Source organism: Puntigrus tetrazona, chromosome 11, assembly GCF_018831695.1.
Source record: "Puntigrus tetrazona isolate hp1 chromosome 11, ASM1883169v1, whole genome shotgun sequence".
Taxonomy (NCBI): Eukaryota; Metazoa; Chordata; class Actinopteri; order Cypriniformes; family Cyprinidae; genus Puntigrus; species Puntigrus tetrazona.
The window spans coordinates 22,756,758-22,770,821 of NC_056709.1; the positions used below are offsets into that span (position 1 = coordinate 22,756,758).

Here is a 14,064-nt window from a genome sequence, read left to right on the forward strand (position 1 = left end):
GTTTAGATTGATTTCAAATGCTTTTATCATGATATATGGTATTAACAACAACAACGTTAGCTGCAAAAAAAAGTTGTCACAATACAGCAGAACAGGTTTAATACCTTTTTTTTTTTAACTAAACATTCCAATACAATAAAAAAATAATCCAAAAATATAAACATTATTGTGGGTTTTTTTAAAGAATAATAAAAACCAATTGGTATCGCTTTTCAATAAGATCTCATTAGTTAACCTTAATGCATTAGCATAAACATTCAAGCTACATTTGCTATTTAGTTAAGTTGATAATCGTAGCTCATTAAATACAGTAGCAACTTTTTATTTTAACATTATGATATTAAATATTGGAATTACCTGAATATACAGAATTTTTTTAAGCCCTAATGTAAACAACAAAGACCTAAAATACTTGATCTAGAGCATGCTGTAGTCCAGATCAAAATGTAAAAATTGCAAATAAATACTTAAGTATTTGGATGCTTGTATACCCCATAGCGAAGGCAAAAATATTAAAGACTGTGCAACATTGATGGCTTATGTTGAGGTCATGACTGAAAAAACTGCCCTGTTGTTCTACATCATTAATCACGTCACGTTCGGACATTCTGATGGACAGAAAAGTGCCTGCAGGCTGTTGTGGTTGGACAAAAGTGGGAATTTGTGAACTTTCTTGAGGTGATTTTATAAAATCGTAAGGTGAAGTGAATGCTAAATAAAATATTTATGCTGAATAATGTACAGAGGAGTTAACTGAACACCTCTCTCCATCCTTCACTCTCTCTCTCTCTCTCATACAAACAGGGTTAACTGTAGCAGTAACACATGTTAGGAGGGCCAATTCCAAGGGCCCTGATAGGAAAGGGGGCCCAACACAAACCCCAGCGAATGTGATTCCTCCCAACATGCTGTTCAGGGGACCCAGAAACCATAGCATTCCCCTTATCCTGAATTATTTGTGGTAATGCAGTTAATTGGCCATTAGCTAAACCTCCCACAATAACCACCGCTAACCAAGCCTGCATTTATATACAGAAAAAACAGCAATACTGTGAAATATTGACAAAAACTTTCCAACAGGAATGTGCGGTGAATCAAAAAACAATTCAAAATCTTAACACACATTAAAAATGTATGAATTGGGTTTAAAATGATAAAATAAGACTTGACAAAAAGCATTGTTACACTTTCTGGTTGTCAAATGCAAACGTAACATGTGACGACCCAAAGCTGTAGCTGAAAAACTGCGTGAACATGATGACCCTCGAGACAAGCTGGCTAAAACTGCAAAAACTGTCTAAGAAAAGGGAAGTCAGAAGGAGAGCATGACATGGTTTTGTGATTAGGATTTACACTGTTGTGATTACACCGAGGCAACAGCATCCTGCTATCACCGCTGAGTAACTGTGCGCATGCTTGTGTTTTTCTCACCTTGCTGAGAGAGCGGTCACTGACACAGCGAGCCAGCTGCTGTGTCTCAGTGATCTGATCAGCCACCCTTTTCTGCTCATTGAGTTTCTCAGCTAGGGTTTCCAATTCAGTCAGAGCCAACTGCAAAGGCAGCCTGTCCACATGGCCGGTGGGAGTGTTCTTCAGCATGTCCTAGAGAGAGAGAGAGAGAGACTCAGACTTGAGGAAGTTAATGGAAGAGAGTAATGACTGCACCTCTACCGTATCACATATTAGCCATTGTGATGTACTATAGCACTATTAGCGTTCAATTAAAGCAGCTGGTATACCTTTACTCCCACTGAAAATCAAGAAAAGTTCAGCACTAGTTGGTAAAAATTGGAAAGTTTGATGTCGCCATTGACAAATGACATTTGTCCATGTGGACATCATATTACCATTTAAAACAAAACAGAGAGTAATCGATAACTCAAATTACTTAACAAGCCACTGATTTATTTAACCTTTATGGCAGGCATTTTGAACCATTATATGGAAAAGAACAGCTTACACATTCTCCCCAAGACATCTTTATGTTTCTAATAAGATGCATCTGTTTGTGGTCTATTCAGACCACTAAAAAGAAGTAAACAGATAAAGGTCTCAGTCTGTCATCAGATCTTGTTCTGTTTAATGTGTGATTAAACACAGGCTACTCTCCAGTCAGAGCATTGAAAAAAAAAAAAAGAAAAGACTTATTCACATTCATAACTTATCTATCAAAATTCATGGGTAATCGATGCCTACTGAGGTATGAAATTAAGTGCCACAGCACTCCTCCTGCATGGGAATGTTCAGTGCTGAAGTCCTCATTGTTCCTTGTCCATAAAAATGAATAGAAGTGAGAGTGAGAGAGAGAGAGAGAGAGAGAGAGAGAGAGTGAGAGAGAGAGAGAGAGAGAGTGAGAGAGAGAGAGAGAGAGAGAGAGAGAGAGAGAGAGAGAGAGAGAGAGAGAGAGAGAGAGAGAGAGAGAGAGAGAGAGAGAGAGAGAGAGAGGCAGTGGTCCAAACTGTTTGACAATGTAAATCTGCCGACATTTCACTGTCACCTGAGACCCACTGGCTGAAGAGGTCAGCGTGATATTTCTGAAGTAGATCGTGATATTGCTCTGACGTTTTGGCATGTTTAACAGAATGGACATTTAAATCTTTATTTATTTAAAAACAAAAACAGTTCTCCGAAAAATGAAAATGTAATCATTCAGACTGTCTGTGTATTTTGAAACTGAGATTTGGAATTAGTCTTTGCATTGTTGTATTGTTTGTTAGATAGAACAATGTATGTCTGAAACACAACTATTCATTTAAAGTTATGCAAATTAAGCGTATTACTCATTTTAAAAAAAGCTTTAAAATATCTAAGCCAGTAAATTTACCAAAATGCTCTAATTGAACATGATCTTTACTTAATACTCTACTGATTTGAGAAAAAAAATATACATACTTTTGCCCCTACAATGTAGTTTGTATGTCATTTTGGTGCTAATGCATAGAAATTAATATATGGAATATATACGGAAATTAGTTACAAGCATATTCTTCAAAAAATATATATTTTTTAGTTAGTTTTGGAGTGAACTGTCTTATTTATTGTATGCCTAGTAAGTAATGTGCATGCTTGCTGATTAATTCAAGTTCTTTCTGTAGGAGTCTTGATATACACCCAATTCTGTTTCAAGGCCATGAACCAAGAAAAGAGCAAACCTGTAAGCCAATAGGCTGCAAGACGACCTGGCACAGTCTTAGCCAGTCATTCAGCTTCTAATAGACTTACTTGGCAACTAATTTCCAGTTACTTAAAGGAGCACGACCCCTCAAGCACTCTAAACGACAGCACTGTGTGAACAGTTTATGGATAAATACTGACCTGCAGGAGGAGGATGAACTGAGGAAACCGCTGAATAGGCTTTACCATCAGACCATAGAGAGTTATGCGGTCAATGCTAGATGCCTGTTTCTTCTGCAAGCATAAAGAGATGCAACCACATACTGAGAGAAAGGCAAAGGAAGAGAAAAGGTAGAGTAATTTCCACATACAGAGCAGAAGAATCTTGACACTCGAGGGAGTCAGAGAGGTGGGTGGAGGTTAGCATTACACTATTGATTCTTTCATGCCTGCCAGCAGACTCTGGCAATCATTAGACTGCGCACTGTCAGAGAGTAGGTGTACTTGAGGGCCCTCCAGCAGATTTCAACGCAAGGATATTAGACTATGGTCAACTAAGTTCAGTCGCTTTTACAGATGTTAAAGAATCAAGTCACCGTGGAAATTTGTTGCCATGTGAACACTACACATATATTTTGCAACTTTAAAGAACAGATGACCTGCCTCACATTTAAAAGGTAAAACATTCTGAAGGAAAAAAAAAAAAAAACACTTATAATCCATTCAGAAGTAGCTTGCCTGAAATGCTGCGAGCGAAAAATGTTCTCACTCTCTGACTAACCTCAAAACCATTCCAATTAATATCTAATGACTTCTTGTGTTTTTAATTAGACTCTCTGACTCATTTTTCAGTTAAAGTATCAAATAATCCTTAAAAACAACAGTGTTTTTCCTAGGTTTTGGGCTTTTGGGAGGGTTAATGGTTAAATTATTATAATTTTAATATATTATATTAAGTATTATTATTATTATTTTATTTTATTATTTAGAACAATGAAACTTAATTTAATATTAAAAGTTTAACAAAATTACGTTTAGGGCCCTATCAAATGGTTTTGTTTTTTTTTTCCTAAATATACACTTATGTTTTATTGTTGCCACATTTTGTGTTTTAGCATGTCTATTTGAAAGCATGAAAACAAGGTTAATTTATTTTTTTCCCATAAAAATTCTGTTGGGTATTTCAAATATTTAATTTAGCATAACATTCATATAATTTATCCTATTATTAATAAAGAATTAAACAAATTAGATTTTTTGTTTGTTAATTTTTTGGAACAGTAAATTGGATTTAACTAATTTAATGTTACAATTAAAAAGCAATGAAAAAAATAAACCAAACTTTTTTTTTTTTTTTTTTTTGACGGATTGCCTTGAATACCTTTACTTTTATCTGTGTGGATATGATATGAGGATAGAGATACTCAAATGAAACAAGTCAAATGCTCATGAAGTGTAGCTCAGAGCAGCTGTGGAGATGTTGTTTGTATATTTATGTTGTTGTAGTGAGGCGGCAGATGTTAATATCATGCTGGATTCAGTACAGTACAGCAGTACACAAAACCGTGCATCTGCGCCATTCATTATCACACAGACACGTGGAACTTACATTTAAATAGCCTTTTTACATCTTAATATATACAACTAAGAGTGGCAGTGTTCTCACTTGTGTATGTGCGTGTATGAGTAAGACTATTTAATTTGTTTAATAAAAAAACAAGGTGTTTACCCGTTTTATTAAAAAAAAAAAATGTTTTTGTTGTGATCTGGCACTATAGAGAAAATGCCAGGGGAAACACTTAAGAAGGTAAAAATACTTGCATTAGATACTGGGACTCTTTTTTGGAAAATATCTCTTTACTTTTTTAAACATATTTGACAGACTTTTTAAAAATGCAGTTATATATAATATTCACACACACACACAAAAATCAAAACAGGAGATACTTGGAAAGTTATTGCAAAATATCTGCTGTTATGTTCCATGAAGAGAAAAGTCAAGTTTTGAACGACATAAGGGTGATGGAATGATAACAGAATTTTTATTTTGAATGAACCGGAAAAAAAAAAAAAAAAAAAAGTCAATCTATATAGCAGCGCAGCACAGCAGTAAACAGAGGTGACTCGGGGTGTTTCTTGAAGACGATATTGACAGCAAATATCAGCTCTTACCTTGAGAAACTCCAGAAATGCTGGTTTAGACATGCAGGCTTTCTTAATGAGGGCCATGGCATTGGTGAAATTATTGACGTAATCGCTATACACGTCCAGCACCATAGATTTCGAGAACTAAGAGGAACGCAGAGAGAAGATGTTTAGACAAACAAATGCTGAGAAAAATCACATTTCATTTGGCTTTCTGTTCGTTTTCTTATTTATTTAAGCATCTCTCAGCCCGAACAGCTTCTCCCGCTTTGAGACTGAGACAGCTCTTGAATTTTGCTGTCGTGGTGGGCAGGCCACTCTAAAGGTGATTACAGGGCAAGGGAATGGAAGTAAACAGTAATTTTAGTGTGGTATTTATGCAACGCAGCACCGCTTTTTTGCCATCCCAGGGACCTAAACATCTTTGACAGTCCATTACTGCCGGGTGTTTTAGAGCAGGCAAAATGGCAGCCATCCATTCGCTCTGCTTTGATTGAAGCTGAACAGACCTGCTGACAGCAGCAGTGCTCGCAGAACTCAGAGAGGACATTAACGAGCCACAAATAGACGTTAACCCCTGTCAAACTGTACCTTCCCTTCGGGGATGCCAAGTACGGCAGGAAATGATACACACGGGTAAAGATGTTTTTATCAACAAACACACATACAGGGCAAATTGCAACACCTTGTAGCGGGCAGCATTTCCGTGTAAAAACTATTAGGATTGTGCTATGAACAGCATGCTAAACAATTTGCGATTTATGTTTTAGCTAATAATTTGTATGAAATTATACAATGACCAAAAAAAAAAAAAAAAAAAAAACAGCAGCTAGGATTTGATATATTGTTTATATTTCTGTATGTACATACTTGTGCATCCAACTATTTTATTCATTAGAGGTCTGTGTAAATTTTTTGATTCATCAAATGATGATCCGAAAGTGGATAAGACCATCATAACCAAATGCACATGAGAACAGTATCAGCGTTTTAGTTTTAAAGCAACTACCGCATTTTCATAATCAATCAGGTGCTAAAACAACACAAATAATTTATGCTGTCTTCATCTGCAGTCCCACAGTGTGCATGCAATAACAGAAAAATTGAGCAAACTGATGCAATATGATGCGTTATGTGGTTTGTGGGTATTTTCTGCTCTCCGATGCACAGCAGTGCAACTTCAGCTTTAAGTGTTCTCTCTATGGTACTTCTTTGTGCTCCAGGGACTTTGTAAAGACCAGTAGTGCTATGCAATAAAAGCAGGTCAGACAGGCCAAATGCTGTCTTTTAACGGAAGAATAATGAGAGCAGCTTATGGATGCTGCCTGTGAGGAGGGTCACTACAGAAACCTCATTCATTAGTCCATTAGACGCCCTGCAACCCAGTGGTGCCAACACGCTTGCTTTGGTAAAAGACAGCCATCCTCACTCATAGTAATTGGCTATGCTTTTGAAGTAAACTAGAGCAGAACACTATTAGTACCTGAAACGGCTTGCCAGCAGAGAAGCATAATAACACACAATGCTCAACGTTCTGTAGTTTAGTGTGGAGGTCAGTCATTTTGAAGTATTTTCCTACTCACTGAAGCTACAAACAGGTCCCCAATCTTTTCACAAGAGTCCCATTCGGCCACCCGAGATGCCAGGGCAATCTGGAACATGGAGTGGCACTGCATGATCTCCCGCAGACGGAAAAAAATGGGCCGGATTTTTCGGACACTGAGGATTCGAGGCTCAGCCTCCATCAGAGGTCGCTGGTATTCCTAAAAGACCACGGGAAATGTAGATATTTCTTATGCGTGCAATTACTGATTTTGTCTTTTATATTTATACATGAGGAATAATTCATTTGCAGCTCCAACTTGCCTCACCTTGACAAGAAAGTGAGATTAAAAATGTGCTGAATTAATTTTAACAGCAAGGTGAAAAAAAAAATAAAATAAAACTCTCACTATGCATTATCCATTTCATTCATTTGAATACAAGATTCCAAATGTGCAATCTGCATATATGAATACATTTCTGGAACATCTCATGTAATGGAACACATACATATCCCCCACCTTTTCCCAAGGTTTTGCGATTCAGTTAGTCTGTGTTATATGCTGCATGTAAGCTATTGTATAGGATGTGAGATTTATTTAGTCTGTTCAGAAGCTTGTAATCATAAAGACTTTTTACTGTTATAAGAACTCTAATGCTCACCAAGACATCATCTAATCAAAAACACAATCAAAACAGTAATATTGTTAAATATTATTACAATATGAATAAATGGAAATTTAAAAAGGAATTTATTCCTGTGATGGCAAAGCTGAATTTTCAGCATCACAACTCCAGTTTCATGTGATCTCTTAGAAAACATTTCATATTAGTATCAATCTGACTCCACATTTTTGAATGTTATTGTTAATGTCCGAACACTGAGATGTAAAAGTTAAACCCATATGACTTTCGTTCTTTCATGAAAAACAAAAAGAATATTTGGAACAATCTTTTTGATGCAAAACAAAAAATGAAAGCGGTTGTTAAGATCCAAAATGGCTGTAAAAATAAAGCATCATGCAGATGGGTGAAAAGTAACAACATTTGAGTGAACAACTTGTTTATTTGTTTACATTAATTCTATGACATTGGATTTGACTGTAACACTGTAGAATTCAAACTTTGCTCAGTTTAAAAATTGTTTAGACTTGATTTGCTTGAATTGCAAAACAAGCTAGTGATGTTCATAGATAAACTACAAGACCTAATCTTTAAAAGCAAAGACACTTTGCCAGTTAAACTGTGGACACAATAGATTTTTCATGGCTGCTTTCTTTCCTACCCTGTAGTCTCCAGCACTAATGAATTATCGACAAAGAGAAAATAAGACAAAGGATGAGGCAATGGGACTATATCTTTTTCTAAAGATACGTCTGCCCACAACGGCACTACTAAACTTAATTACACAGCCCCCCACTTGCCTGCTTTGGGGCCACTTTAACAGATCTAAACACCCTAGACCATGTCTAGCTAGCACGCCATAAAGAGAGCAGGAATTGTAAAGTACACCCGGTAGAGCTTTGATTTGACAACAAAGCTTGGAGACAGATCCTGAATGACTAGATTTCATAGAGCGTAAAGCTGTCATTGATCTGTGATTCAATTTTAGACGGTGTCTGTGCCTTCAAAGGAGTGTGATAACAAATGCATTTCTCTCCACCACTAGCTGAGATCAGAATTATGTGTAATAAAACTCCACACTATGAAACCCACCAGACCTGCATGCTTCCATTTAACGGAATGTGAAGGCAAATGAAGTATTAAAAGAAAAGTGATAGCGTTATCTTTTGTTTCAAGGCTCGAACAGCTAGGCTTTCACATCAGGTAGAGTCTTGACATTATTTAGAACCCTTGAACCCTTGACCCAATGGCTTTTGTTGTTCGGTCATCACAAAAAATAAGTTTACGTTTACATATAACAAACACTAATGGTGACTTTAGATTTTTAACTACATTTTTGAGTATAAAGTATCAAATATCAAAGCACTGAGTTTCAGTTTGAAAAAGATGCTTAAGATTTACCAAAGTCTTTAAAACTGTGTTATGTGAAAATATTTTGTCTGCAAATTCACTTTATTGAATCATATCAAAAGCTTCTTTTTTTCTCAACAGTTTCACTAAACAGCTGTTTTTGGGAGAGATGTGATGGTGTCTTACCTGTAGGATCCGTTTAAGAGAGTCCAGGTAACTCCTCTCACTCTGCACAATGGAACCCAAAATATGGCGTCGGACAATCTGTGGTCGATAGGAAAGAAATTGTTCAAATGTTCAATGTGCAAAAGCTGAATAAAATTATTTCCCTGAACGCTAGTTAATATCTATTCTAAATTAAGCAATTGCATCATTTATTATGTAAATATGTATTACATCTGTTATTTATCATTAACTTTATATGATTTATATTAACAGATGTACCATGTTAGTGTCCAGCACTAATTCTTCACTGCGTATCTTAAGTAAATCCTGACAGTACATTATTATCTCCAAAAGATGGTTTGCGCTGGAGCAAGCTGTTAGTAAATCTGGCCCATAGTACTAATTAAAAAAATTAAAAAAAAAAAAAAAAAAAGCTACACTTTGGCTGGAAAGATAATTTTGCCACCAAATTGATGGATTGGCACAAATGTGTATATTTTGGCATGGACTACGTACACACTCAATTTAAAATGTAAATAAATACATATACTCACCTGCAGACTGCTAAGCCCATCTGGCATTGGTCCCAGTTGTGCAGGTGGGTGTTTTGCCTCTGATACCATCACATCCAGATACCCTGTATCATCCTCAGTGTCATCTGTGAGGATACACAAAAACACATTCAAACAAACCATATATTCCTGCAAAGCTAAGAATATACTACTACCTTATTACAACTCAGAAGACATGCTGAAAGAGGAAAAAAAAGCACATTCAAACTCAGTACAGAACAAGCTGTTCTAAGCCACATCCAAACAATCTTTCAATGCACATGGCTAAAAGGAAAACCATCCAACATACAATTTTACACCTTTTCCCAAAGGCTTAAAATCTTCAGACAAGTTGCAGCATCTCAAAATAATATTAAAATCTCAAAATCCCTTTTTTTAGCAGCATACACAGTGTGGTACCTCATTTAGAGTGCCATTTCAATAGGCGACGCGTCAGTCTCCATTCCAAATGGTTACTTTACCCCATTGTGCACTAGGGCATTATGGGGACCAATCCCAGCCAATTTGCCAAATGCCCTCATCAGCTCTTCTCCCTACCTTTTATTTTAAAGAACCAGTCTGATTTATAATACCTTTAAGCTATCCAAATAATTCACATCATCTTTTTTTCAGCCTCCAACCTCCAAGAGTCAATTTTCTTCTTAAAAGCAAAATATAAAAAAAAGCACCAGGAGGTATTGGACTCATCAGCCTTTTTTTGCCGTGTCTGACTCGTGACAGTCAGATCATCCGCCATCTGTAAAGGGGTCTAGCTTAATTTAATGAACAGCCCTGTTCATCTGAGGAAAAAAAATGCATTAGAAATGTATAATTGCTTCTTTCCTGAATAGGATTCTTTTCCATCAGAGGAAAGGGAGTGAGGATGGGTGCTCGAAAGAAGATACATTCTCAAATGAAATCATTCTTAGATTACCTGAGTGGTCCTTTTTATGTAGGAATGAAACTCTCCTCATGACAGCGATTTTAGTCTTCTCCAGGCCATCTTTCGTTCCGCTACGTGCCGCCCGCATCAGCTGATGGACCTGCAAAAGGGACCAGAGGCGAACAGAAAAATCATAGGCAGCCGAGCTGGAGTTCTTCCAAAACCAGGGACGTGGTGGACCCTTATGGAAAAAGGTCGACCATCTCAAGCCCTCGAGCGTAAACAGCCACGCTCGGGTTCGTCTGCCATTTGTGAGACACCAATCCACTGAGTCAGGGCAACAGTTGGGTGTGTGCTCAACGGGGTCTGTTCCAATAGCCACAAGCCACAACATCCTAATCGAGAGAACATCAAGCTACAGTGATATTTTTATATATTTAAAAAAGGAGGGGGCGTCCCATCTCTGCAAAAGCAGGTCATTAATAGAGAGCATGTGGAAGTGACTTACTTAAACCACAGGAGAGCTGTTTACTTTATATACACACAAGTGTGCCCATAAACCACCATCATACATATCAAATTAGAGATGAGGAAAGCTGAAGCAAAACGTACTGTTTTATAGCGGAAACAATATGAATGGTTTGTTTATAGCAGTGTAAGAAACAGAGAGAGTAGCCCAGTAGAGCACAAGACAACTAAATCTGCACAACCCAAAGCATAGGACTAATTTTGTTGTGTTGTGTGACTTTCATTGTGTTGTGGCTGTGTCTGGTTCACTACCGGAAGCAACTTTAAACAAAGCGCAAAATAAGAAACAAAACATAGGTTTTAATAGCTATAAGTGCAATGCAAAGCGGAGTTCAAATTTAGTTCAGTCATCAAATCGTATGGAGTATATAGCATATAATCAAACTGATCAATATATAATTTCACAGGAAGTGCACAAGGAAACATTGATTAAAATAGTTTTGTTTTTTTTGTTTTTTTAAATAGAATTTGTAACATTGTAAATTATCAACTTTTAATGGGTTTAATGCATCCTTGTTGAAAAAGTCTTAAATGTTTGTATCCCAAAACTTTTCAGCAGTTTTAATATTAAAAAATATATTGAAACTGTTATATTAAAAAAAAAAAAAATCACTGAATAAAAAAAAAAAAATTCACATTCACACACACACACACACACACACACACACACACACACACACACACACACGAACAGACAACATCAAATATCTGCACAACTTCTTTGTTGTCTTTGTTTGATGACATGACATTTATATGACCAAATAAGATCAAGCACAGTGAACTTCTGTGTCTTCTGCTCTGTTTGTTGGGAGTTAAAAAAGAAATGTATGGACCCTGAGACACAGAATACAGATTAAAAAAGGAGAGAAAAGAAAGACACAGAGAGAGGAAACTGATTGAAAAGTTTTCGATTCTTTGCACACGGAGTCCGAAATGTTTGCATGTAAAAATTAAATACAAGATCACATGTCAAAATTGATAGGAAAGGATGACAAAAACAAAATAATGAAAAATTTAAGACTCAGTGTGCAAGGGCCTTTACCCTGCTAAAAAAACCTTTGGTCCCAAGTTGGGATGCTGGGATATCAGTGCACCACCTAGCTACATTTAAGTTTGTCTGGTTGACAGGTAGTTGGTCAGTAACAACAGATCAGCACAAAAAAAAAAACAGCATCGAAATTCATGCTGGTCCTTTCAGCAGGGAAAAGTGCAAAAGAGAAGGAGTGTAACCTCGAACCTAGGTTTGTGTGATCCCTCCAATTGACAGCTCTGAGCTAGTTCACCCCTAAAGCCCATTCTTCCCATACGTGCATGAGTGTACCTGATGTCTGCCCCCCAGTCTCATGGCTAGCTCCTGTTTGGTCCTGGTGTAACGTTCTCTCAGTCGTCGAACATCAGGGGAGAGCTACGGGTATCATCACGGCAACAACGCAGGCCATGGGTGAGAGCGCAATAACATGGCAACATGGAGGAGAGGAAGGAATGAAGGGGTAAGCATAAAAGTGAGGGATATGAAGTGATGAGGGCAAAGCAAAATCAGGATCAACCACAAAAGCATATGCAAGAGAAATGACTGGAATCAGAGGCGCGGCTTCATTTTTAAGTCAAAGCAGTGTCGGATAGACAGAGGAAGATTAGATTATGACAAAACGTGCACCCTCGCTAATGTGAATCTCAGACAAGCACCGAAACATTTCCAAAACAAAGCCACAGGCTGCATCCAGAACGGAGGTAGAAAGGCGTCGCATCCAAATACAGTGTTTGCGAAACATGCTGTCGAATAATATGCTTCCATCTGATCCGCTTTGAAAGAGTGAATCTACGCTGCCTGTGATGATGGCATATTTGAAAAAAAAAAAAAAAAAACTGACAATAAAAAGGAGCTATATATGCGTGTGAGGTATTACCATGCATTTATTTAATTATTACAGTTTAAACTAGGGCTGTCTATTACATGATTAAACCTTTTTATTAGATTAATTACACCCTTTTTGTACACACTTATGAAATGAAGCATACAAGATTTAGCTTGTTTGAGATTTTTGCTTTGTCGTCATATATAATCAATCTGCAAAGATGCGCACAGTAGACAAAAGTAGCGATAAACCACATAGAGACGCAGAAAAACCCTAAACCAACCAATAGTTAATAAACCAAATCAGATTATACATACTCCAGTACACAGACCCATTCAGAATGAATAAATACAGCAAACATATAACAAATATAAACATTTTCCTAAATGTGCGTTAGGACAATGAATGTACTAAAACGGTAGAGCTTGTTTTTTAAAGTGAAACACATTTGAATTATTAATTTACTACAAACATAACTTCAGTGTCTCCTGTGCCTGCCATCTCTGACGCAATCAGCCTGGTTTTCTTTACATCAGTGCCATTTAAACGCACTTGCTTACTCAAATTTTGGACTATTAGATAAGTAAAATCTGGTTAAAGGGTTAAAATACAAATTGTGTTTCAATTTTGAGCTATGTTCAAATACTTTATCGTGTTAAGAATTTTCATAACTAATTAACACGTTTTAAACATAACGCATCTATGCACATATTTTTTTTAACCATTATGCCAGCCTTCAGCATTGCATACATTTTTTGTAATAGTAAAACATTGATTTTGGGAAAACATTTCTTATCAACGTTATGTTTTTCGCTTGTTTTATTATGGATTTGATGCAGTTTTACATGATACAGTTTTTTAATTGCAGTGTAAATTCATAAATATTTCAGAACTTGGTACAGAAATACAGACATCATTAACTATTTAAGCCGCTCATTTTTTCATGATAAAACGGTTTCAGACGAAGCTGCAAAGCCCAATTACCCAGTACCGTAGTGAAGTCAATTGTTGCTTGTTTGTCCTTGTGAGTTCATTTTAATCTTAACAAGCCCACTTTAGGAACTCTTGACACCTTTCGAAAGAAAAATCATTCCTTTCCAATTATACATGTACTAAAAAAGCTGGAAAAATAACTATTAAACTGAGCTCAAATCACTACGGTATTAGAGTCAGCAATCTAATTCTTGCTTATCGTGAGTCGTCTGGCAGTAGGAATCTTATGGAGCCTAATTCAGCGGAGGTAAAGGTGAGTCTGGCCATGGGAAATTGGTTTCTGAGGGACTGCCGCCTGGGCAAAGTGTTTTCC

The 14,064-nt window shown here is 36.7% G+C and overlaps 1 protein-coding gene across 2 annotated transcripts in view; it reads right to left on the reverse strand.

Moving 5' to 3' along the window:
- The window catches only part of arhgef10la (Rho guanine nucleotide exchange factor (GEF) 10-like a), a 98,574-nt gene that overhangs the window by 68,799 nt on the left and 15,711 nt on the right, over positions 1-14,064 (reverse strand). Inside the window, exons 7-14 of one of the 2 annotated variants that reach the window (XM_043252316.1) lie at positions 12,224-12,307; positions 10,426-10,534; positions 9,495-9,598; positions 8,962-9,039; positions 6,843-7,022; positions 5,287-5,403; positions 3,316-3,408; positions 1,432-1,602 (exon numbers count right to left, since the gene is read on the reverse strand). In XM_043252316.1, the coding sequence (XP_043108251.1) occupies positions 1,432-1,602; positions 3,316-3,408; positions 5,287-5,403; positions 6,843-7,022; positions 8,962-9,039; positions 9,495-9,598; positions 10,426-10,534; positions 12,224-12,307 (936 nt within the window). The remainder of the gene's footprint in view (positions 1-1,431; positions 1,603-3,315; positions 3,409-5,286; positions 5,404-6,842; positions 7,023-8,961; positions 9,040-9,494; positions 9,599-10,425; positions 10,535-12,223; positions 12,308-14,064) is intronic. The other variant, XM_043252317.1, reaches the window with a different exon arrangement.